The sequence below is a fragment of the Hypanus sabinus genome, chromosome X1 (assembly GCF_030144855.1).
Source record: "Hypanus sabinus isolate sHypSab1 chromosome X1, sHypSab1.hap1, whole genome shotgun sequence".
Classification (NCBI taxonomy): domain Eukaryota; kingdom Metazoa; phylum Chordata; class Chondrichthyes; order Myliobatiformes; family Dasyatidae; genus Hypanus; species Hypanus sabinus.
Genome location: NC_082738.1, coordinates 26,200,725 through 26,225,983, shown reverse-complemented (window position 1 = coordinate 26,225,983; position 25,259 = coordinate 26,200,725). Strand labels below are relative to the sequence as shown.

General features: G+C 41.5%; 1 protein-coding gene across 2 annotated transcripts in view; it reads left to right on the top strand.

The window, feature by feature from the left end:
• The first annotated feature begins 5,398 nt into the window (after window positions 1-5,398).
• Window positions 5,399-25,259, top strand: part of os9 (OS9 endoplasmic reticulum lectin) — a 77,012-nt gene continuing 57,151 nt past the window's right edge. For both annotated transcript variants that reach the window (XM_059956114.1, XM_059956113.1), the window contains exon 1: window positions 5,399-5,580. In XM_059956114.1, the coding sequence (XP_059812097.1) occupies window positions 5,437-5,580 (144 nt within the window). In that variant the 5' untranslated portion in view covers window positions 5,399-5,436. The remainder of the gene's footprint in view (window positions 5,581-25,259) is intronic.

Genomic DNA, 25,259 nt, shown 5'->3' with positions numbered 1-25,259 from the left:
TTGTCCTCTGGTTATCATCCGGAGACCAATGTACAGTCAGAAAGAGCCAATCATCAAGTGGAGAAGTTTCTGTGATGCTTCACTACCTCTAACCCTTCCATATGGGAGAAGTATCTGCTCTGGGCTGAGCTGTTCCCACAATCTACACACAATACCTCCTCTGCCATGGGTCTATCACCCTTTGAAGTGTTCATGGCTACCAACCTCCATCGTTCCCCGTGGAGGAACCAGTGGTGGAGGTCCTGTACACCAGGGTCCTGATTCGCCAATACTGGAATGCTTAGAAGAGAGCATGTTGGGCCATCCGAGCTTCCACGCACACCTACTACCGTCAGGCTAACCACTGTCAGCACGCAGCCAGCCAACTCCAACCTGGAGACCGTGTCTGGCTGTCTACCTGTCCCTGCACACTGCCTCCCACAAGCTCTCGCCCCAATTCATTGGTCCCTTCAAGATTACCCATTACATAAATACAATCACTTACTGTCTCCACTGTCACCGTCCCTCAGGATCACACCTATCTTCCACATGCCCTGCCTCAAGACCATTGTCCATGGACCACTTGACCCACCTGAGCCTGAACCTCTGGAACCAAGGATGGTGGAGGGTGTTCCAGTGTACAGGGTTCCCCCATTGATGGATTCACGGTGTTGTGGATGGGGTGTGCAGTACCTGGTCAACTGGGAAGGGTACAGCCTGCAGGAGAGGGCTTGGGTGCTGTCCAGTTTCATCTTGGATCCATCGTTCATCGAGGAGTTCCACCAGAGCCATCCAGATCGTCGAGTGCCGGCTGTAGGAGAGAGGGTCCTATTAGGCCTGCAAAGCCAGGCACCTCCCAGTCTCCATACAGCAAACAGGAGTCACCTGCCACTCATTTCCAACTCTTCACTTGCAGCCTATTTAAACCCAGCTCTCATCCACAATCCATGTTCACCCTTCAAACCAGCGAGCCTCAGCCAGTTGCTCTGAGCCTTCAGTTACCTTGTTGCCTGTGATGTTTAGTACCTGTTCTCACTTGTTTTGTGACCCCAGTGGTTTGCTATTTTGCCATTATTATTAAAGTTATCGCTCACTACTAAATTGTCTTTGCCTTTGGATCAAGCCGCCTCCACATTTCCTGACAAAGAGAGATAGAACAATGGACATCAAGTAAAGATATAAATACTCCACGGGGAATGCTGAGGAGTATCTTCCCCTGGCTGAGGAAGTAACCTTCACCATAATGTAAGGTATTACGAACCCCGTAACTGGGTCACTTACCAGTAAAGATAGAGAGGTCCGTTGAAGTCTGATGGTACTATTTTTAACAGTCTTTATTAGTAAAAATACACAAAAATAATATCAATGCAAACATACAGATAATAGACGTCATCAATACTAAATCTAAAAGTGCGGGTATAATAATAATCTAAGAAATAAGCTCTATCATTGTCTAGGGGATAATGTATTGTCCGATGGAAATATAAAAGTCACTCAGTTCATTCAGGCTGCAGCCTTTGGTTGGAGAGAGAGACGGAGTTTAGAAACTTGCCAGCTTTTCCTTTTTATGATGTCGATCCTTCGAGAGTTCCGTTGGTGTAGCCGGTACTTTAGCTAAGCTGTTCTTCCATGGTAAGGCCCCAATCCCAGGCAACGGGAAAGGACGCACACGAGCCCTCCACTGGCTGTCGCTATTAAACGCTGTCACGGGATTTCTAGCGTTTCTCCTGGTGCGTCTGAAGGGGTTGTTCCCCAGACCCTCTTTTATCCTTACTCACGGGGTCTCAGATGTCAATCAGGTTGGAATGATGCAATCCCTCAACCAGCCCACTCTGGTCATTCCCTGAGGGTTTCAATGAATAGTACAGTACTAATACACAATTCCGTCTCCAAGAGACAATAGCCGATATCAAGATTCCGCCTTGCTGAGGCCAGGACACATTCCAAACCCTGTGTACTCTGGACATCTCTCTCTCATTTCCTGGGTCCCAGACCTGAGTTAATAGTGATCTTGCGATTCTTGAAAAAGAGGGGGCTACTTTGTACCCTTCGGCCCCTCAGAGTTATGGCACATTCGTAACAAAGGCAAAATCAAATGCAACCAGTAATGTATTTCCAAAAGTAAAACTGGAATCCATTTTGATCAAATGTATTAAAATTATTGATGTTTTCCTCTCATTGCAGAATTAAGGTAGCTTCATTGGAGTCTGTGATCATTGTTCCTCTCCCCAGTGACCTGGAACAAGTGGGCACTTCCTTCACTTCAGAAGCACAGTCATCTTGTACCTTCTGGGGAACATCTAGAGAGTGCTAAATTCCAGCTTTTAGACACTTCCCCTAAACAGATACTCTGTGAAAGTTTTTAAGATATGCTGGTATGTGTTAGATCTACTTTGCCATGACATTGGTTATTCTGAACCAGTGCCCAGTACCATTCACTTGACTAAAGTTGACCAATGTAAAACTACTATTTATTGCAATAAAGGTACACAACAGTCTCAATCCCTCAAAGGCATACAAAGGGAACTAGGTCAGTCACCAAGGCAGATTCACAAATGATGCTAAGCCACAGCAGCCTACTGCCAACGTTCATCTGCCACAAGATGAAGATCATTGTGGTCCCAAAGTCTCTTTAACACCTCAGCAAACAATATATTTTTCCTGATGCTGGTCACTGAAGGAGCCTCAGTGAGAGACTTAATGCTGCAACATTATGATGAGGTAGAATTAAGTAATTCTTGTAAAATAGATTTGTTGCTCTCAGAATTACATTTGTTAATGAATGAGCAAATTTTAGTGAATAGATGTTACTATATCACAAAATGAAAGGATTATAGCCAGACATTTACAGCACAGAAACAGGCCCTTCAGCCCATGGAGTCCCCAGCAATCGTCAACCACTTACTTGCACCAATCCCATTTTCTTCCTCCTGCTTTCCCATCAACTCCCCACACTGGGGACAATTTACAATAACCAATTAACACAATGAACCATACATCTTTACAAAGTGGAATGAAACCCAAGCACGTGGTGGAAACCCACAAAGTCACAAGGAGAACCTGCAAACTCACCAAAGACAGCTCTGGCGATTAGGATTGAAACCAGGTCTCTGGCATTATGAGGCAGCAACTCATCACCTGCACCACTAAATTGCCCTGATTGCAACTAGCAGGAAGGTCATGGCTATTTACTCATGAGGGGTGTGGGTGGTTTCAAAGGGTAATATTACAATCCATGGAAAATTTCTGGAGCAAAAAAAAAACTGCTGGAGGAACTCGATAAGTCAGGCAGCATCTGTGGAGGGAAATGGACGGTCAATGTTTTGGGTCACCTGAACTGGAAGAGTAGCAGGGAGATAGTCAGTAGAAAGAGGTGAAGGGGAGGCAATGGTAGGTGATAGATGGATCCAGGTGAGGAGGGTGATTAGAAGATGGAGGGGACCCAGTGGGAGGGATGTCCGGTGATGGACTGATAGAGTGGGTGGGGGAGGGGACCCAGTGAGAGGGGTGCGTGGGTGATGGACAGATGGAACGGGTGGGGGAGAGGACCCAGTGGGAGGGGTTTGTGGGTGATGGACAGATGGAGTGGGTGGGGGAGGGGACCCAGTGGGAGGAGTGTGTGGGTGATGGACAGATGGAGTGGGTGGGGGAGGGGACCCAGTGGGAGGGGTGTGTGGGTGATGGACAGATGGAGTGGGTGGGGGAGGGGATCTAGTGGGAGGAGTGTGTGGGTGATGGACAGATGGAGTGGGTGGGGGAGGGGAAATGAACCATAAGACATAGGAGTAGAATTAGGACTTATAGCCCTTTAAGTCTGCTCAGCCATTCTCAAAGGCTGATCCTGGATATCAGTCACCCCCATACATGCCATCACCTTATTTGTATTTGTGGACCAGTATGCCAAAGCATGCTGTATTGCCCACCTTGGCCATGCACTTTGTCGAAATGAAAATTGGATGAGGAACCAGCAGAAACATCTCACCCTAAAAATATCCAGTACATGTCCCTATCTTCAGAACTCAAGACTCTTTAATGCCATTTCCCATACATAATTGTAAAGGGGAACAAAATAATTGTTACTCCAGATCTGATGCAGTGCAAAAGAAACAGAGTAATTATAAACAAAAGCAATTAAAATAAACATGTAAGATAGCTTATATAGATTGATTGTGTGCCCATAAAATATCACTAGACACAGTAAAATCTGTAAATAAGGTGACTGACAGGAAATGATAAAGCAGTGGTGGTTCGGAGTGTGGAGGGGTGGGTTAGTGGGTGGAGGGAGTGATCAGCCTGACTGCTTGGGGAAAGTAATTGTTTTTGAATCTGGTGGTCCTGGCGTGGATGTTATATAGTCTTCTCTCTGATAGGAGTGGGACAAACGTCCATGAACAGAAACCAGTAGGAGAGCTGTTTTTTTAATCATCCATCCCTTATCCAACCACTACTGCCACCTCCTAGCATCTTCCACAGTCAAGTCTACTGATGTATGGTAACAAGTTCAGAATAGAGCAACGAGCATTTCTAGTGTGTACCCTATCCTAAAGTTTCCCTTGCTTGCATGGTTTATACCCCACACTATTCTGCATTTCCCCATAATAAAGTCGCGCCCCAGCAGGTAATAGATGCAGATTCAATAGGAACATTCAAAGAAAAACCTGAAGGGGAACAATTTGCAGATCGGGGGAGTGATATTAAGTGGAAGGTGCTACCAAACAGTTGACACAGATGCGATGGGCTGAACGTTCCCGCACTCCAATTTTGATTGCCTATGACTTTAAATAAAGGGGTTTCTGTGACATTTTCTATGAAAGGTTTGCCAATATAAATAGGTCACGGATAAAAACAACATACTTTAGGATACAGTTTTGGACATTAGCATCATATACTAGAAGAAAAAAATGTCTAGCGAGGTCCTTTACAGATTATCCGGCGACTTAAACCCTATTAATAAAACTAAATATTTTTGACACGTACTTTTCTGAAGAAAATGTACTTGAGCCATCATTGCAGATGTATAACATGATCTGCGAAAGTCAATATTTGTTATCACCACGATTGGCATTCTGGTAAACCAATCATTGTGGAAAAAGTGTCAAATCGTCCGCTTATTATCCAATGAGACGAGGCAGAGGTCTTAGGCCCACCATAATTCTTGACCCGTTATACCAGTAAGGGTATCATGAGTGACTGAACTGTTATCCAATCATCTTTCAGAACATGACAAACCCTCCGATCAATCAGCGTGGTGGAAATTGTATTATCAGGTTAGGTTGTCTGTCAGATCCAGTACACAGTGCTGTACCATCTGAGTAATGTGAGAGTTAAAGATTTACATTCGGTGTGGCAGCGCGTCACGGAATGATTGGCTCTTGTTGACCAATAGTACACAAAGGGAGGCAGGCTCTAGTCTGATAAAGTTAGGATGAGATCTCGCACTCCTCCACGGTATTCAAGATGGCGGCCATAACAAGGAGGCTCCTGGTTGTTATCGTATATTCAATGCAGTTTTTATTTATCTTAGCCTTCCTCAACATTGAAGAGCTCAATGAGATGAAATACGGTATTGAGATCCTCTCAGATCCCATCATTAAAGGGCAGGTGAGTTCGTCAGTGTTGTCACAGGGGCTTTCTGTTGCGATTGGGCACCGTTGCCTTTGAGTATAATCAAATCAAACTCGTTCACACAGCGCCAGAGGTGCTCGAAATGTTGTGGTCACTTAACCTTTCAAGTGCTATACTTTCATTCACCGGCTCACTTTATCGAAGCAAAGCTTTGTGTTAGTTCCTGTCACGCAGCTGTCACTGGCAGGCAGTGATGGTGTGCCACTGGAATATATGTATTTTAACAAAAGATGTGGGTGTAGTTATACTGTTTTTCGTGAATGGCTATTAATGTGGTTTTTCGTCTTGTGTGTGTATTTTGTGCGTTTTAATTTGGATTGATGAGGATGAGCTGAGGTGAAATACAAGTTCTGGTAATATAGAATCCAAGGAGTTTCCATGGAATTATGAGGTTGATATTCCATCGTAAAGTCAATTATTTTTCGAAAATTTCTTTTGTTGCAGTATAAATTTCTTTGATTCAGCGAAGATGCCAAACAGACTGTGGCTATTGAGAAGTTCAAAACAAATGTCGTGAAAATGTAGCCTTTGCCAGCAGCAAAGACATGTTACAAGACGAGGGCAAACATATGTGAACAAAAACACTTAAACTGAATTAAAGTATAAATGCGTGTTGCAATAGTACAGTTGCTGCTAAAATCATTTTGATGCGTTCAGGTTACAAAATTGCTACAGAAAGCCAAATATTTATATTTATGACGTAAATTTTTTTGTTCCTTTTGGAGATTTCTAACTTCTGAATAGGATACTCGTTGTGCCGTTTTCCTCTATGGTTTTATTTTGGTGTTTCGGGTTCTGATAATTTGAGTATGTTCCAGGTAGTGTGTACTTTTAATGTTGCCAGTGGAACAACAGAAGTTGTAGCTAAAGACTTAAGGAATTATTTTTTCTTTACTTTGTATAGACTGATGATGATTTTGCCGGAACGTGTGGCAATATCTTGTGACTCCGTTTTACTCGTTTTATGTAGCAAGTGAATTGATAGTATGGCATCTGTTATTTCTACCTTACTTTGATGTAACACCATACGTGAAAATTTGAGACAGCAAGTCCTTAACTATTGCAATTCAGTATAACACTTAGAAAGATAATTTGAAATTGATATATAATACAAAAGACTACATTTAATGTAGCGAGTTATTTGTGACATATGTCAGATAGCACAAGTGGCTGAAAATCTTTGGCATTTGGCCTTATGTTCACAAGTGAAAATTGGCTACATGAGTTAAGTACCAGAGTGTGTCCTGTTATAGAGGAAGTACATGGTTAATGAGACTAACATATAGATTTTAAAGCATATGCAAGATACATGGTGTGCCTTAGTTCGATAGATATATTGTCACTGTGCAGTAGAAGCTACAATAGAGTTTTCCAGCTTGGATGACATTATCCATACAAAAATCTGTAAGTCTATCCTTGTAATTTAATAGTCTTCCTCTCTTGATCCTGGATTTTCAACATTTGGGAAATAAAAGCAAAACCTTATTTTGTTCTCCTTTTACTCATAGTCTTCGCCCTTCCTACTTTTTTTTTGATCTCCTGTTCTAATGTTACAACCTTTCCTCCATCAATTCTACTACAGTATTGCCACATCCTATCAATGATCTTGCCTTGCCATCCAAGTTCCTTGTACTGGTATTTCCCACTGTACCATCTTGCTACCTTCAAATATCATTTTGTCTCTCCCATCTCTGATTTATGCTTTGCATCTTTCTGACACTTTCTCCTTGTCCCTGATCCTAATTTGTCTATTCCTATCCACCCTGTAAAGGGATGCCTTGTGTTATTTCCTTCTATGTAATGAGCTTGATTGCAGGTTGTGAAAAGGAATGCTATAATTTCCTCCCAGGAGAGATGGTTATTTTGTCTCAGTATGTCAAGAAAAAGCTAAGTTTCCTCTGATTGTGCTGCAGGTGTAGTTATAAAGGTTGATGACTTTCGAAGTGTGCAAAGTTCTGTGTTGTTAAGCAGAGATAAAATTGTAGTAATGAGCAAGTAAGCTGGGGGAAGGGGCACAAAAAGTCATTAGTTCTACAGCATAGAAACAGCCCCTTTGACCCGCTGTGTCTATACAGGCCATCATGCCTTCCATCATGATCAATTCTATAGCCCTCTGTCTTGCTCATTCAAATACTTATCTAGCTGCCTCTTAAATGTTGTTTCTGCTTCCACCATCTCTCATGCCCTATTCCCATTACAACCATCGGGGAGGAGGTACAGGAGTTGAAGGCACACACTCAACATTTTAGGAACAGCATCTTCCCCTGCACCACCAGATTTCTGAACAGTCCTTGAACCCATGAGCACTACCTCTCTACTTTGCTCTTTTGCACTGCTTATTTTTTATATTCCTTATTGTAATGTATAGTTTTTTTATGTACTGCACTACTGCCACAAAACAAAAAAATTCACACATACTTTATGTCAGTGATGATAAACCTGATTCTGATTCTGATCTCCCTGGCAGCTCATTCCAGATACCAACTACTCTGTGTGAAATATAAATGCTTTTTAAAGTGAAAATTGTAGCAACCAGAGCATCAACCAGAATACCTCTGCTGTTCTTTGTGTACAGGTGACCCAAAATTATAAAAGTACAGTGCTCCCTCTGCTGGGAATAATGTACATCATTCCTTTTCCTGACCTGTAATCAAGTAACTTTCCATTTGTAGTCAACACCTCTTGACTTTGCCTGATTCACAAAGTGCTGCACTGGAGTACCAGCTCATAAATTATGTTCTCAAAATTTCTGTATTGGCATTTGAATCCACTGTCTTTCATTGAAAGCTAAATGCATTTGAATTGGTTGCACTTAGAAGATAATGTTTCTGTTTTAAGCAAGTGGTAAAAATAATTGGAGGATTGAGAAGGCGGATGAAGCAGTAAGTGTCTTCAGATTTGATCTATTTGTAATCCAGTGAAATACAAATGTAGTTAATGAATACTCTGGAGAATTGGATCAATTCTTTGTTCCATGGATGTTACAAGGGAAGATATTGAAACACGCAAATTGGTTTCTGAAGTAGAATCTAACAGGCAGAAGGAAATATCCTGTACAGCACCACCTTCCACCCACTTTTGATCTTTGGCTTTCATTTGTAGCCCTGCTGCAGTGCCAAATTTTGGAAAGTTTTACAACAATAGCTACACATTAAGTTAAAACTTGGCTGACTAATTATTCAAAGTTTGTGAAGATTTGACCTATCATCTAAAACTTTGACCAACTTCTATAGATGCACAGTGGAGAATATAATGACTGGTTGCATCATGGCCTGATATGGAAACCCCAATGCCCATGAATGGAAAAAGCCTACAAAAAGTAGCAGATACGGCCCAGTCCATCACAGGTAAAGCTCATCATTGAGCATATCTATAAGGATCACTGTTGTAGGAAAGCAGCATCTATCCTGAAGGATCTGCATCGTCCAGGCCATGCTCTCTTCTCTCTGCTGTCATCAGGAAGGAGGTATAGGAGCCTCAGGACTTGCACAACAAGATTTTGTTATTATTCCTTAGCCACCAGGCTCCTGAACCAGAATGGATAAATTCACTTGACCCAACACTGAACTGGTTCCATAACCTATGGACTAATTTTCAAGGACTCTACAGCTCATGTTCTCAATATTATTATTGTTTTGTTTTTTTTTGTATTTGTACAATTTTTTGACTTTTGCACATTGGTTGTTTGTCTGACTTTGTGTGCAGTTTTTCATTGATTCTGCTGTGTTTCTTTGTAATTACTGTGAATGCCACAAGAAAAAGAATCTCAGGATAGAATATGGTGACATATATGTACTTTGATAATAAATTTACTTTGAACTTTGAATAATGCCTTAATTATATTTTGAACATTGAAAATTTTATTGGTGTATGTTGAGCCTTTTGGCTTGATTTGATTTTTGTCCCACTTGAATTTTTTTCTTTGCTAATTGATTGTTCCTTAAAATTTTGCTAACAATGCTTCAAAGTATTAAAGAACCTTTTCTGTGGATGACTTGCCATGGAATTCAGGGTGCCTGCAAATTGCTTGTACCTCACAAAGTATACTGATTTGGAATAATAGCTTGCAAAGTTTTATCTGTGGGACTTGCTATGAATATTAAGTGGCTCACTTTGAGGCGGCTGGCATGCAACCTTATTCAGAGTGTTACAGCTTTGCATCATTTGTACAGAGTAGAACTGGTTACTGCATTTTCTGGATGAGATGGGATTAATTACTTTTGTCCTTTTTAAATGAAAATATCATGAAGTACACATTAGTGATCTTAATTAAAAATCAAAATTAATTTGCAACAACATGAATAAATGTTCACTTTTGTAAACGCTACATAGGTTGAATTCTGGAGTCTGAGAAATTGTTAACTCAGAAACTTAAGGACCCATGACAGTAATGATATTTGTATACTATGAGATGTTCAGTAGATACTTAGTCACTTATTGAAGCTTTAGTTATAACATGCCACATTTATTTATGGAATTTCTTCATTTTCAGTAGAGCGAGTTTATAATGGTACATATTATTGGGAGTGAACTTTAATTTTGTTGCACGGGGTCTGATTTAATTAAAATGTGGATACTATTTTGGGGATGTTTTGTAGCCTCATGCTAGCTTAATTGAATAGAAATAGCCCCACAACAATAGAAATATGTTTACTTGAATTTATAAACTGGATTTATTCTCTTAACCCTAATATGACTTCTTGACAACTTTCATTGTAATGAAGATGGAGAGGGCAAACAAAGAGGGAGAGCAAAAGAAAGACTTTCATTTGATGATTTTTCTATACCCAAAACACATTGCAACCAGTGAGTCCTTTTTGAAGTGAATCACTTATCTTGTGAGAAATTGTCAGATCACAAGAACAGAACACTGGCGATCAAAATCCACAAGGAGTCCATGGAAAGTGTGGATTACTTCTCATATCCCAGAGAAGGTGGACGTCAATGACAAAATTTCTCTAATCTGCCGTCATAGCCCTAGCCAAAGTGCTAGGTGAATTCCCCTCGGAGTGCTAAGCTATTGTTTACACCTTTTGAAGTGTACATAAGGGTGCCATTTTAATAACTCATTTGAAAGCCGTTTTTTTAATGTCACATTCCCTCAGTACTGTACTTGAGTATTGATCTTCAACACCATATCAACACTATTCTACAGGCTTGATAGCAGTTAATCCTTTAACCAACATCTCATTTTGCTAGTCCAGATAAAATGACACCAATCTCCATTGGAAGCCAACTTGTTTTCTTTCTTCCTCGGTCTTAATGACGGGCATTTTACTTGGTTCTCTTACCTTGGAAGTTTACTCACCTGCTGTGTATTTCTTGTCATTTTCTGTTTTTACTTAATACTATTTAAAATCAAAGGAAAATTCAGATTATCCAGTCACTGCTAAATTCCTGTTAATGCACCTTGCTATGACTCATTGAGCTTCCTTGTTTTGTAGATTACTCAGATCCAAGACTGAAATGCAAAACATTTTGTTTTATCATGAACCACAAAATTTAATATAAATGGTACAGGGTCAGAAATCTCTGATTGACTTCTGGTGCTCTACAAAAATTCTGGAGTTTTTCCTTTTTCTATTTTCCATCTTTTTTTCTTTCAATACTGCTTCAGTTTTTAGTTATTGACGCTTGTCAGTTTAAAAATATTGAGCTAATCCATTTGAGTTCAGGACTGCAAAAGAAAACTCTGATCCTTGATCATAATTTGTTTTGTAATGAGCTAACACAGGCCATAATGATGTAGAGTCCATCTTGTGATAGGGGATTGGTCAATAGTTTTATAACAGAGAAATAGAAGCTGTCTTTAAGACTGATAATGTGTTGCTTTCAGGCTTGTGCATCTTCACCCAGATGGGAGGGGATAGAGAATGTATGGGATAAGTGAGGTCTTTGATTATGCTGGCTGCTTTATCAAGCAGAGAGAAGTGTAGGCAGTCCATAGAGGGGAGGCTGATTTCTATGATGTGATGAGCCGTGTCTACAACTCTGAAGTTTCTTGCAGTCTAAGGCAGAGCAGTCTCCATGTATGATACATCTAGGTGGTGAGGGTCAAAAGGGACTTGGTGATTTTCTTTAGCCTTCTAGGGAAGCTGGTGCACTTTCTTGGCCATTGTGTCTGCATGGTTGAACCAGGACAGGCTACCGGTGACATTCACTCCTAGAAACCTGAAGCTCAAGACCCCCCCCCCCCCCAAGCACCCTCAGCACCATTGACGTAGCATGTGCGGGCCCACCCCCGAAGTTAGTAACCAGCTCTTTTGTTTGCTGCCATTGACGCAACAGTTGTTGTTGTAATACCATGCAATTAGGCTCGCTATCTCCTTCCTGTACTGACTCATCATTTTTTGACATCCGGCCCACTACAGTGGTGGCATCTGTGAGCTTGTAAATCAAGGATTCCCAACCTGGGGTCCATGGACCTCTAGCTTAACAGTATTGGTCCATTGCAGAAAGAAGTTGGGAACTCCTGTTGTAGATGGAGTTAGAGCAGAATCTGGCCATGCATTTATGAGTGTATAGCAAGTAAAGTAGAGGGTCCAGGACCCAGCCTTGGGCATCAATGTTGAGAATAATTGTGACAGAAGTATTGCTACCTATCCTTACTGGTTGTATGTAGTCTGGTCAGGAAGTGAAGGATCCAGTTGCAAAGCGAGGCGCTGAGTCCCAAGTCTAGGAATTTGGAGGTGATTTTACTTGGAATTACAGTGCACATAAATGAGGGATTTTGATCAATTTAACTGAATTCTTGTTTGCGAATCACATGCTCTTTCTACCTCCCCCCGCCCCCACAGTAGAGCACAAAACACAGGGAAAATTGTAAAGCATGTAAAACTTAAGAACTCAGTGAAATGTCAGAAATTCAAAAAATTCAGCTCCCTTTGCTCAGTACTTAGTTAAATCACCTCTCGCAGCTATTACAACCAGTAGTCTTTTTGAATGAATCTCTGTTAACTTTGTACAATGATGATGGAACAAGATTTACCAGTTCCTCGAAAATTGCTCAAGTTGTGCCAGGTCAATTGGGGAATGGCAATGGACAGCAGTCTTGAAGTCTTGCCAGAGATCTTCGATTGGACTAAGGTCAGGACTCTGACTGAGCCACTCAGGTACATCAATATTCTTTTGTAGCCAATCTGTGGTAGTTCTGGCAGTGTGCTTTAGGTCATTGTCCTGCTGAAAGATGAACTTTCTCCCCAGCTTAAGCTTTCTGGAAAAGGCTAGCAGGTTTTTTTTTTAAATCCAGGATCTCTCTGTATTTAGCAGCATTCATCTTCCCATCAACCTGACCAGATTTCCATTCCCTGCTGCTGAAAAGCATCCCCATAGCATGATGCTTTCTAGTAGGGATGCTTTTACCCATCTGATGTGCAGTATCAGATTTACACCACATGTACCACTAAAAATTAAGCATATCCTTGCAAAGCATTATTTAGAAGATACTTTAAAGATGTGGAAGTAGGTCTTGTGGTCAGATGAGACTAAAGTGGAACTTTTTTGCCTCACTTGGAGATGGAGCTATAGTGTTTCTAAAACATGCATGCATGTGCAATTCATTTTTGGGGTTGCAAATATCTAAATCATATACTAGTAATCTTTAGAGATTTATAATTTCATTGAGGGTGCATATTTCAGGATGATTTCAAGATCTATCTTTGAACTACTGTATCTAAATTGTCTTGCAAATTGCATTCCACAATAACTGGTGTTATTTTTATTACGCCTGTGCCCCAACTCTGAGGGGCCGAAGGGTACAAAGTAGCCTCCTCCTTTTTGAGAATCGCAAGATCGCTATTAATTCAGGTCTGGGACCCAGGAAGTGACAGAGAGATGCGCAGAATCCTCAAGGTTTGGAATGTCCTGGCCCCTCAGCGATACAAAGCCACGGAAAACGGCCATTGTCTCTTGGAGACGGAATTGTGTATTGAGTACTGTACCATTTATTTGAAGCCCTCAGGGAATGACCAAAGTAGGCTGGTTGAGGGATGGCATCATTCCAACTTGATTGACATCTGAGACCCCGTGAGTAAGGATAAAAGAAGGGCTGGGGAACAACCCCTTTAGACGCACCAGGAGAAACACTAGAAATCCCGTGACAGCGTTTAATAGCGACAGCCGGTGGAGGGCTCACGTGCGTCCTTTCCCGTTGCCCGGGATTGAGGCCTTACCACGGAAGACGGCTTAGCTAAAGAAGAGATCACCACCGACGACATTTCGAAGGATCGACATCATAAAAAGGAAAACGGGCAAGTTCTAAAAATCCATCTCTCTCTCCAACCAAAAGCTGCAGCCTGAATGAACTGAAGTGACTTTTATATTTCCATCGGATAATACATTATCTCCTAGACAACGATAGAGCTATTTCTTATTGATTATTATTATACCCGCGCTTTTAGATTTAGCATTGGCGATGTATATTATCTGTATGTTTGCATTGGTATTATTTTTGTGTATTTTTATCAATAAATACTGTTAAAAATAATACCATCAGACTTCAACGGACCTCTCTATCTTTGCTGGTAAGTGACCCAGTTACGGGGTACGTAACATTTTCCACATTTCATTTCATAGACTGGCAAGACTGACACTTATTTTCTAAGATTGCCCAGTATCTGCTACCTGCTTGAATGTGGGTGGCATCAGCAGAATATTTAAAGTTCAAAGTACATTTATTGTCAAAGTATGTGTACATTATACAACCTTGAGATTCATCTCCTAACAGGCAGCCACAAAATGAAACCCAAAAGAGCCTTGCTCTTTCATTTGAGGAAGCAAAATTAAATTTGTGTTTGGGTGTTGCAAACTACAGAAACCACATCTGGAAAAAAGTTGCAGCTGTTTATTTCCAAAGCAGTTGACTGGTGATATGTGTATGAAAAGTCAGTGTAGCAAGATTAACAAGATATTGTAATATGTCAGATTTTGGTATGGAGAGGAAAACAATGTGTGTTACTATGCAGACTGAGTTCACTTTCAGGAATGTGTAATATTGTTGGTCTGATGCATGTATTACTTCCAGCTAAACTATACAGGCTGGTATCTTTTCCTTTTAAGGGAAGGCTTAAGAAGACACTTAAAGAATCCTTCTTCAAAATTGTCAATGGTTGTAGGCAAGAACTAGACACCATCAGTTTAAAAAAAAGTGCCCCTAAATTATTCAATAGGAAATTCTGGAGAAATTGCCTTATGAGAGCTTGTTGAGGATTACTGCACTTCATTATAAAAGTGTGAAGGTAACAGACAGTTGTCGCTGGTGGAATTGAATGAATAGACTCCTTGAGAGCTTAAACACTGACCAGTTAGAGCAAGTGTTTGGTTTTTGTTTTTGTTGATGCATGTTGTAATTTCTATAAAAGTTTTGGGAAGAATGTTGCAGTTTTCACTTTTTCCCTCTTCTATTGATTCTTTATAAAAGTATCAGAATGCTGCTCCTGTAAGTAAAACTCAAGTATTGATGATTCATTGTGTATGGTGCAGTTGACTGTTCTCATTATTTTGTATTTTTCTTGTGTGAATGCCTGATTTCCAGTATTTTGTGTGTGTGGCCTGATTTTCAAGTTAGTTTTGTTGAAATCAATGAATCTTTAATTGTACTAAGGGCAAATAAGCCCACATCTCTACCTGTGAAGTGACAAGTGCTTGATGATATGCTTTCATTAGGGAGCCACTGAAAGCCAGCTTCACATAACATACTCCCACCATAAAATAGCTGATGTCAGGAATGTGATTGCTGTGGGAAGTATGCATTCATTCACCACTGAGACTGCCACCCTCCTCTGTAGTACAAGGGTTTACGTTCCTAAGAAAAGGTCTGCATCACTGTTTTCCATAACTAAGTGGCATCATCTGCATATGTTAAGAGAAGTGAGGTGAAAATAAGTTTTGTTTCCACACACACTCACTCACTCACTCACTCACTCCCTCCCTCCCTCCATGAGTGAATTTTATTTCCTATTACACTTTTTTTTGAGTGGCAGTTTGTGAATTCTCGAAGTGTAAATTTCTGTTGCCCAAATAGCTGTATGTAGGGTTACCTATACTACCAATCTGGTAGTGGAATTGCACCAATTACAAAGCTCTGAAATGTTGTCTATACAATTTTATACATTTCATGCTAGCCACTAGTGTTATTTAGCCTAGCTATTTAATATTGCAGTGAACTCCACATTCTTAAACCCAAGGAGAATTTTATTTCATTTCTTTTTTGGGCATTTTATCATTTTATTCTTATTTTAGGTGCTTTCCAATCTAGCCTGTCCAACCAATCATCATGTAAGGACCTCTTAAGTCTCTTTGAAGTACATAGAGCATACAGTAGTACAATATAACACAGTGCATGCCCTTTGGCTCACTATGTTGTGCTGACCTATATAAATCGTCTTATGATCAATCTAAACCTTTCCTCCTACATGCTTCTAACCCTCAATTTTTCTTCCATCCATGTGCCTATCCAAGAATCTCTTAAATATCCCTATTGTTTAAGCCACTATCACCACCTAGGCAGGTCATTCCAGGCACCTACCACTCTCTAACGCCTCCTCTAAACTTTTCTCCACTCCCTTTAAATGGATGTCCTCTGGTATTGGTCACTGGCATCCTGGGGAAAAGGCGCTGGCTACCTACTATCTGTGCCTTTCATAATATACACCTCTAAGCGTAGAATAGCCCATTGTTTGGTCTTTCCCTACATTGTAATCTGGTTCTGCCACCGTTCTTATACAATCTTGCTTTTTTTAAAATATATACTTTCCAGTGATACAAACAGGTGCATCGTCTGAAAGTGTTCCAGAATTGTTTTTCACTGTGTAGCAGCCAGTTTTCTTTTTCTACCAAGGTGTTGACTACTCTAGGTGAAATGTTCTCTTGGTGCCAAAGCATTTTGAAGCCTTGAATGTGTCAAAGGTTTTGAAATATATGAAAAATGCTAGCAAGCTACATTTTTTTTTGCTCCTTCATATATCTGGGGAGTGGTTCAGCAGGGCACTTCATAGTACATTTCATCATGAGTAAACAAGGTACCATATTCTCTTCTCTGGTATTTGTGACTTGATTGAGGCTTTAATGACAAACTAGTTTTGTGTTTTGATCCCAATCTACAATTTAGCAAATCAGTTTGAATTGATGGCTAAATTTGAGAGCTCAAACTTTTGAGGACAGTGTGAAGCCATGGTGCCTGTTTGTGGTTAGAGCATGATAAACTTGATGGTTGAAGAATACTTCTTCCAGGCCATCTAACTTTTTTTTGTTCTTCCCAGCTATTCCCCCTGTAAATGCAAAAATAAATGCCAGGGGCACCATGAGGAGTTTCACGCTGAGAAATTTGGATTGGATAGTTTTGGATTTAATTTTTGGTCGTGTGATTGAAAATTAATTGTGGGTGAAATCACACCAGCAGTGAAATTGGACTGGAAACCTGTAATTATGAATGGTCTTGTTGACCTAGAGGCAATTTCTAAGAGCAAGCAAGATTGACATGGAACATGGAGTTAAATGTGCAGAAAGAATAGGTAAATTTAGGAAGGACAACAAAATTCTAGGGGTGTATAGCCCGATGGGAGTTCAGGGTGCTGGGTTAAGCACAATAGGCAGAGATTCAAACAGAGAGGAGAAATGGGCTAAAAATTCTATATCTGAATGCACAAAGTGTCAGAAATAAGGCAGATGAGCTTGAAGCTCAGGTGCGAATGGGTAACTATGATGTTGTTGGGATAACGGAGACATGGCTTCAGGGGGATCACACCTGGGAAATGAATGTACAAGCATATACGTGCTATCGTAGGGTCAGAAATGTGGGCAGAGGGGGTGGGGTGGCCCTGTTGGTGAGGAATGAGATTCAGTCCTTTGCAAGGGGGGACATAAGATCAGGAGAAGTGGAGTCTGTGTGGATAGAATTGAGGAACAGTAAGGGCAAAAAGACCCTAATGGGTGTTGTCAACAGGCCACCAAACAGTAGCATGGATATTGGATGCAAGTTGAATAGGGAGTTAACATTGGCATGTGGCAAAGGTAATGTCGCAGTAGTTATGGGGGATTTCAACATGCAGCTGAACTGGGAGAATCAGGTTGGTGCTGGAGTTTGTAGAGTGCCTACGGGATGCATTCTTGGAACAGCTTGTACGAGAGCCGACCAGGGATAAGGCTATTCTGGATTTAGTGTTGTGTAATGAACAGGATTTGATAAGCGATCTTGAAGTAAAGGAGCCATGAGGAGGTAGTGACCATAATATAAGTTTTTATCTGCAATTTGAGAAGGATAAGGGCAGATCGGAGGTGTCAGTGTTGCAGTTGAACAAAGGAGACTATGGAGCCATGAGGGAGGAGCTGGCCAAAGTTAACTGGACAGATGTCCTAGCAGGAAAGCCAGTGGAACAGCAATGGCAGGTATTCTTGGGAATAATGCACAAGGTGCAAAATCAGTTCATCCCTCGGAGAAGGAAGGATTCAAAGGTGGGGGAAGGGGCCACAGTGATTGACAAAGGAAGTCAGATTGCATAGCATTAAAAAAAAGGAAGTATGACAGAGCTAAGGTGAGTGGGAGGACAGATGATTGGGAAATTTTTAAGGAACAACAGAACTAAACTAAAAAGGCAATACGGGGAGAAAAAATGAGGTACGAACGCAAGCTAGCCAGGAATATAAAGGAGGATAGTAAAAGGTTTTTTAGGTATGTGAAGAGAAAGAAGATAGTTAAGAACAATGTTGGGCCCTTGAAGAATGAATTGGGTGAAATTGTTATGGGAAACCGAGAAAAGGCAGAAGAATTTAATAAGTACTTTAGATCTGTCTTCACTAAGGAAGACACAAGCAATCTCCCAGATGTATGGATGGGCCAAGGACTTAGGGTAATAGAGGAAATGAAACAGATTGACATTGGGAAGGAAATGGTGGTGAGTAGACTGATGGGACTGAAGGCGGACAAATCCCCAGGTCCAGATGGTCTGCATCCTAGGGTACTAAGGGAGGTGGCCCTGGAAATTGCGGATGCATTGGTAATCATTTTCCAATGTTCCTTAGATTCAGGATCAGTTCCTGAGGATTGGAGAATGGCTAGTGTTATCCCACTTTTTAAGAAAGGAGGGAGGGAGAAAACAGAACTATCGACCTGTCAGCCTAACATCAGTAGTGGGGAAGATGCTAGAGTCCATTATCAAAGATGAGATAGTGGCATATCTAGAAAGCAGTGATAGGATTGGGCCAAGCCAGCATGGATTTACCAAGGGTAAATCATGCTTGACTAATCTATTGGAGTTTTTCGAGGATGTAACCAGGAAGTTAGACAAGGGAGATCCAGTGGATGTAGTGTACCTCGATTTTCAGAAGGCATTTGATAAGGTCCCCCATAGGAGATTGGTGGGTAAAATCAGAGCTCATGGCTTTGGGGGAAAGACATTGACATGGATAGAAAACTAGTTGGCAGATAGAAAGCAAAGGGTAGCGGTGAATGGGTGTTTCTCGGAATGGCAGGTGGTGACTAGTGGGGTGCCACAGGGCTCGGTATTGGGACCACAGCTGTTTACGATTTACGATGGCATTGAGAATAACATCAGCAAGTTTGTTGTTGATACTAAGCTGGGTGGCAGTGTGACATGTGATGAGGATGTTAGGAGAATTCAGGGTGACTTGGATAGGCTAGGTGAGTGGGCAGATACTTGGCAGATGACGTTTAATGTGAGTAAGTGTGAGGTTATCCACTTTGGGAGTAAGAACAGGAAGGCAGATTATTATCTGAACGGTGTAGAGTTAGGTAAGGGAGAAATATAAAGAGATCTAGGAGTCCTTGTTCATCAGTCACTGAAGGTGAATGAGCAAGTGCAGCAGGCAGTGAAGAAGGCTAATGGAATGTTGGCCTTTATTACAAAGGGAATTGAGCACAAGAGCAAGGAAATCCTTTTGCATTTGTACAGGACCCTGGTGAGACCACACCTGGAGTATTGTGTACAGTTTTGGTCTCCAGGGTTAAGGAAGGACATCCTTGCTGTGGAGGAAGTGCAACGTAGATTCACAAGGTTAATTCCTGGGATGTCCGGATTGTCTTACGCAGAGAGGTTAGAGAGACTGGGCTTGTACACGCTGGAATTAAAGAGATTGAGAGGGGATCTGATTGCAACATATAAGATTATTAAGGGATTGGACAAGATAGAGGCAGGAAATATGTTCCAGATGTTGGGAGAGTCCAGTACCGGAGGACATGGTTTGAGAATAAGGGGTAGGTCATTTAGGACAGAGTTAAGGAAAAACTTCTTCTCCCAGAGAGTTGTGGGGGTGTGGAATGCACCGCCTCGAAAGGCAGTGGAGGCCAATTCTCTGGATGCTTTCAAGAAGGAGCTAGATAGGTATCTTATGGATAAGGAAATCAAGGGATATGGGGACAAGGCAGGAACTGGGTATTGATAGTAGATGATCAACCATGATCTCAAAATGGCGGTGCAGGCTCAAAGGGTCGAATGGTCAACTTCTGCACCTATTGTCTATTGACGTTCTTCAAAAGCAGCACTGCATGAATAGTTATCCAGTGTTGCTCACATCATGGGGAAATTCTTGGGACAACTAGATCTTGTTCTCACCATGCCAAAATAGGAAGGTCTGAAAGTATGTGAGAAATTTGCATAAATCCTTATGGTACTCCTCCCATCACTGTACCCCCTCCCAACAAAAACCTCCGATCTTTGGTCTGCCTTCAGGATCTCACATTCTGTGTCTTGTCTCCTAAACCCTGCTTTTATTTCTTATTGTCCTTCCATTTCCCATGAGATTCCCATATCTTCATTTCTGTCGTTCTCCTGATTTCTCCTTGCCTGAGCATGTCAGTTGCCCCCGTCCTAAATGGGGTTCATGGTATTTCGAGGCACAGAAATCTGAACTTGTTAGCATGGATTGGAGCTTGTTTCTGTAGCTCAGCTAACTGGACCCCAGCATCCGCAGAGTATTTTGTTGTGTATAAACTTGCTTGAGAGGTTTTGCACTAACTAGACTATCCTTATTAACATTTTTAAAATTGGCAGATCTTACTGCAGTTTTTTGCTTTGCACGAAGCTTGCTTTCTCTTCGTTCCTAAGTTTGTGTGTCCGTTCTATCTTGGGTATAGGTATTACTTTCCAGTGGTTCAGCAAACACTGTCGAAATGACAGACAGGAGTACCCATACGTTAGTGAATGTTTTTATTTGTTAGAGAAAGTACATCAAATGCTGTGTAGTTATTGCAGTTAACTTTTAATGTTGGTAGAAATTATTCTGCAATTTATGGTTAGTTCCAAGTTCCTCAATGTTGTATTTGAGATAGCTGTAAGGTGTAATGAAAGTTACTAATCTAGTTCATGATGCTGCCACTAAATATACACCATGACTGTATCATTTGTTTTTATTGTGTAATGATAGCCAATTACCCTTGACTTGGAAGGCTCTGTAAATTAGCATGTGATATGATCCATTTTTTGTGTTTAAAGTAGTTTCCGTAAAGGTCAAATCTACAATTACTTTGTGCAAGAAACGATGTAGTTACTCTGGACTATATTATTTGATAATGTTACTCCCATTCAGAATAGGCATAATTGTATAACTTCAGTCAAATCTTGTGACTGCATTTCTAAAAGTGAGTGTAATGACACATTTAGTTTGTTAGCAGCTTTCCTGTTTACATATCTAGTGGAATTACCCTGATTTGATTGACTAAAATTGCTGTAGGTTCTTTCATTTAGTTTCATTTCCCCTGCTCTTTAAATAGATGTTCTTTAATTGATTTTAGGTAGCACAGTTGACTGTTATGAGCCCCATCCTACTTGCAATTCTGTGGCAGTGTTCTCATTATAAACTAAGGTAACATGTTTGTTTTCAAAAGTTCAAAGTACATTTATTATCCAAGTATGTACTGTATACATTATACAACCTTGAGATTCATCTTCAAGCAGGTGTCAACAAAACAAAGAAACCCAATAGGACCCATTAAAAAGAGTGTTAAGCATCCAATGTGCAAAAAAATAAACAAATCCTTCAAACAATAAAAAGTAAGCAAATAACATTCAGAACTTGAGTTCATAGCCACAAAGCTGGTCAACTGCAACCAGTCCATGAGCCAGTTAGTTGCAGCCCACCGCCTCAGTTCAGTGCAGAAACGAGTAAAACTTGGCAAGCAGCGAGTTGAACACTGGCCTATCCCTCACCTCCAGCCCCGACAGTGTGACCTTTTCAATCTGGTCTGGTGCTCATGTCAGCCAAACCTTGATTCGTTTCTCTCTCTCGGACCCAGGCCCAGCTGCTTTGACAGGCTCTCAGGCTTAGACCCCGCTGCCTCGATTTGGCCTGTACCTAACCTTTCTAATCTGGCCTGGCGCCCAAGTCAGCCAAACCTCGGTTCGTTCCTCAGTCTTGGGCCCAGGCCCTGCAAAACTTGATTACACACTACACTGTTTACACCTTTGAGACTTTAGTTCACACAGCAAAAGCCACCAGGTCGTACAGACTGTTCAAAAGCTCACCTCCAAAAGGGAAATTACAGGTTATTGATTGCAGTGATTATTTTCCAGAAAAAGTGTGATTTAATAAAAGTAGTAGTTTTGTGAGCTGCCAGTAAGATATTGCTGTTTCATAGCACTATCTTAAACCTGCATTTTGTTTACATTGTTTTATCTTAAATAACTATCCCGTTGTGTGCTATATTTCGCTGACATTTGTATTATTTAATCTAATAATATAAATATTAATGTTTCATTGTTAATGTAAAGTTACTGATTTAATTGTAGCCAAGCCAAAAGTATCAGAATCAAAATGGAGCTACAACCACTTTTTACATCCTCTTTCTATATGTAAATTTCTATTAAAAATTTCAGTAATCTTTATAATGTGCACTTTAACTTGAATCCCTTTTTTTAAAAAATAGTTTATTTACTACTTCAATACTAATGTTTGCAGGTATTTTGTACATAGTTTTTCTTTGTACCAGTGGAACCAGAAATAGGAAGATCATACAGTTAATCACATGACTAAGGAGTTGGTGTAGGAGAAAGGACATCAAATTTTTTGATCTTTGGGCTCTCTTCCAGCAAAGGTGGGACCAGTACAGAAGAGGTGGTTTGCACCTGAACTGGAGGGGGATTAATATCCTGCTGGGGAAGGTTTGCTGGTACTGCATTGGTGGTGGGGGGGGGGGGGGGGGTTAAACTAGAGTTGCAGGGAGATGGGAACCAGCTGGCCAGGCCAGATTAGTGCCAGGTGTTGATATGACCTCCGACAAAGTCAGGAATCAAAAGGTTGAGCATGGTGTAACTAATAGTCTGAGCTGCATGTATTTCAATGCAAGAAATATTGTAGGAAAAGCAAATGAGCTCAGGACATGGATCAACACATGGAATTATGGCATTGTAGCCATTAATGAGATTTGGTTGCGGGAGGATCAGGACTGGCAGCTTAATTTTCTGGGTTCATTCGTTTTAGACATGACAGAGTGGGAGCAAGTAAAAGTGGAGGGGTGGAGTTATCAGTCAGAGAAAATGACACGGCAGTACTCAGTCAGGACAGATTGGAGCACTTGTGTTGATTTCTCTTTTATGTGGGTGGAACTGAGGAATAAGAAAGGTATAACCATGTTAATGGGGCAATATTTATAGACGCCCAACAGTCCGCAGGATTTAGAAGAACAAATTGGAAAGAGATTGCAGACTATTACAAGAAACATAAGGTTGTTGTAGTAGATGAAAATGTATCCATGAAAGTTTCCTTAATTAGTACTTAGAAGTCCCAAGGAGAGACAGTGTGATATTTGATCTCCTATGAGTGAATGAGACAGGGCAGGTAACAGTAGTTTGTGGAGGGGAGCACCTTCCATCTCATGATCACAATACCATTAGTTTCAAAGTAAATATGGAAAAAGATAGGCAAATTCTGAGGATGGATTTTCTAAATGGGGGAAAGGCCAATTTCAATTATTATCAAAAAGGATCTGGCAAGTGTGGATTGGCAAAGGTGCACTTGGTAAATGGGAGGCCTTCAAAAGTGAAATTTTGTATTGTATACAAAGCTTGTATATGTCTGTCAGAATAAAAGGTAATGATAACAGGTTTAGGATACAACAACACACACAAAATGCTAGTGGAACACAGCAGGCCAGGCAGCATCTATAGGGAGAAGCACTGTCGACATTTCGGGCCGAGACCCTTCGTCAGGACTAACCGAAAGGAAAGATAGTAAGAGATTTGAAAGTAGTGGGGGGAGGGGGAAATGCGAAATGATAGGAGTAGACCGGAGGGGGTGGGATGAAGCTAAGAGTTGGAAAGGTGATTGGCAAAAGGGATACAGAGCTAGAGAAGGGAAAGGATCATGGGACGGGAGGCCTCAGGAGAAAGAAAGGTTGGGCGGGAAGCACCAGAGGGAGATGGAGAACAGGCAAACAACTAAATATGTCAGGGATGGGGTAAGAAGGGGAAGAGGGGCATTAACAGAAGTTAGAGAAGTCAATGTTCATGCCATCAGGTTTAGGCTACCCAGCTGGTATATAAGGTGTTGTCCCTCCAACCTGAGTTTGGATTCATTTTGACAATAGAGGAGGCCATGGATAGACATATCAGAATGGGAATGGGACGTGGAATTAAAATGTGTGGCCACTGGGAGATCCTGCTTTTTCTGGCGGACTGAGCGTAGGTGTTCAGCGAAACGGTCTCCCAGTCTGCGTCGGGTCTCACCAATATATAAGGCCACACCGGACGCAGCATACCACACCAGCCGACTCACAGGTGAAGTGTCGCCTCACCTGGAAGGACTGTCTGGGGCCCTGAATGGTGGTGAGGGAGGAAGTGTAAGGGCAGGTGTAGCACTTGTTCCGTTTACAAGGATAAGTGCCAGGAGGGAGATCGGTGGGAAGGGATGGGGGGGACGAGTGGACAAGGGAGTCGCGTAGGGAGTGATCCCTGCGAAAAGCAGAAAGGGTGGGGAGGGAAATATGTGTTTGGTAGTGGGATCCCGTTGGAGGTGGCGGAAGTTACGGAGAATTATACATTGGACCTGGAGGCTGGTGGGGTGGTAGGTAAGGACAAGGGGAACCCTATCCCGAGTGGGGTGGCGGGTGGATGGGGTGAGGACAGATGTGCAGGAAATGGGAGAGATGCGTTTGAGAGCAGAGTTGGTAGTGGACGAAGGGAAGCCCCTTTGTTTAAAAAAGGAAGACATCTCCTTCGTCCTGGAATGAAAAGCCTCATCCTGAGAGCAGATGCGGCGGAGACGGAGGAATTGTGAGAAGGGGATGGCATTTTTGCAAGAGACAGGGTGGGAAGAGGAATAGTCCAGGTAGCTGTGAGAGTCTGTAGGCTTATAGTAGATATCAGTAGATAGGCCATCTCCAGAGATGGAGACAGAAAGATCAAGAAAGGGGAGGGAGGTGTCGGAAATGGACCAGGTAAATTTGAAGGCAGGGTGAAAGTTGGAGGCAAAGTTAATGAAGTCGACGAGCTCAGCATGCGTGCAGGAGGCAGCGCCAATGCAGTCGTGGAAAAGAGGGGGATGGATACCGGTATAGACTTGGAACATGGACTGTTCCACAAAGCCAACAAAAAGGCAGGCATAACTGGGACCCATACGGGTGCCCATGGCTACACCCTTGGTTTGGAGGAAGTGCGGGGAGCCAAAGGAGAAATTATTGAGAGTAAGAACTAATTCCGCTAGACTGA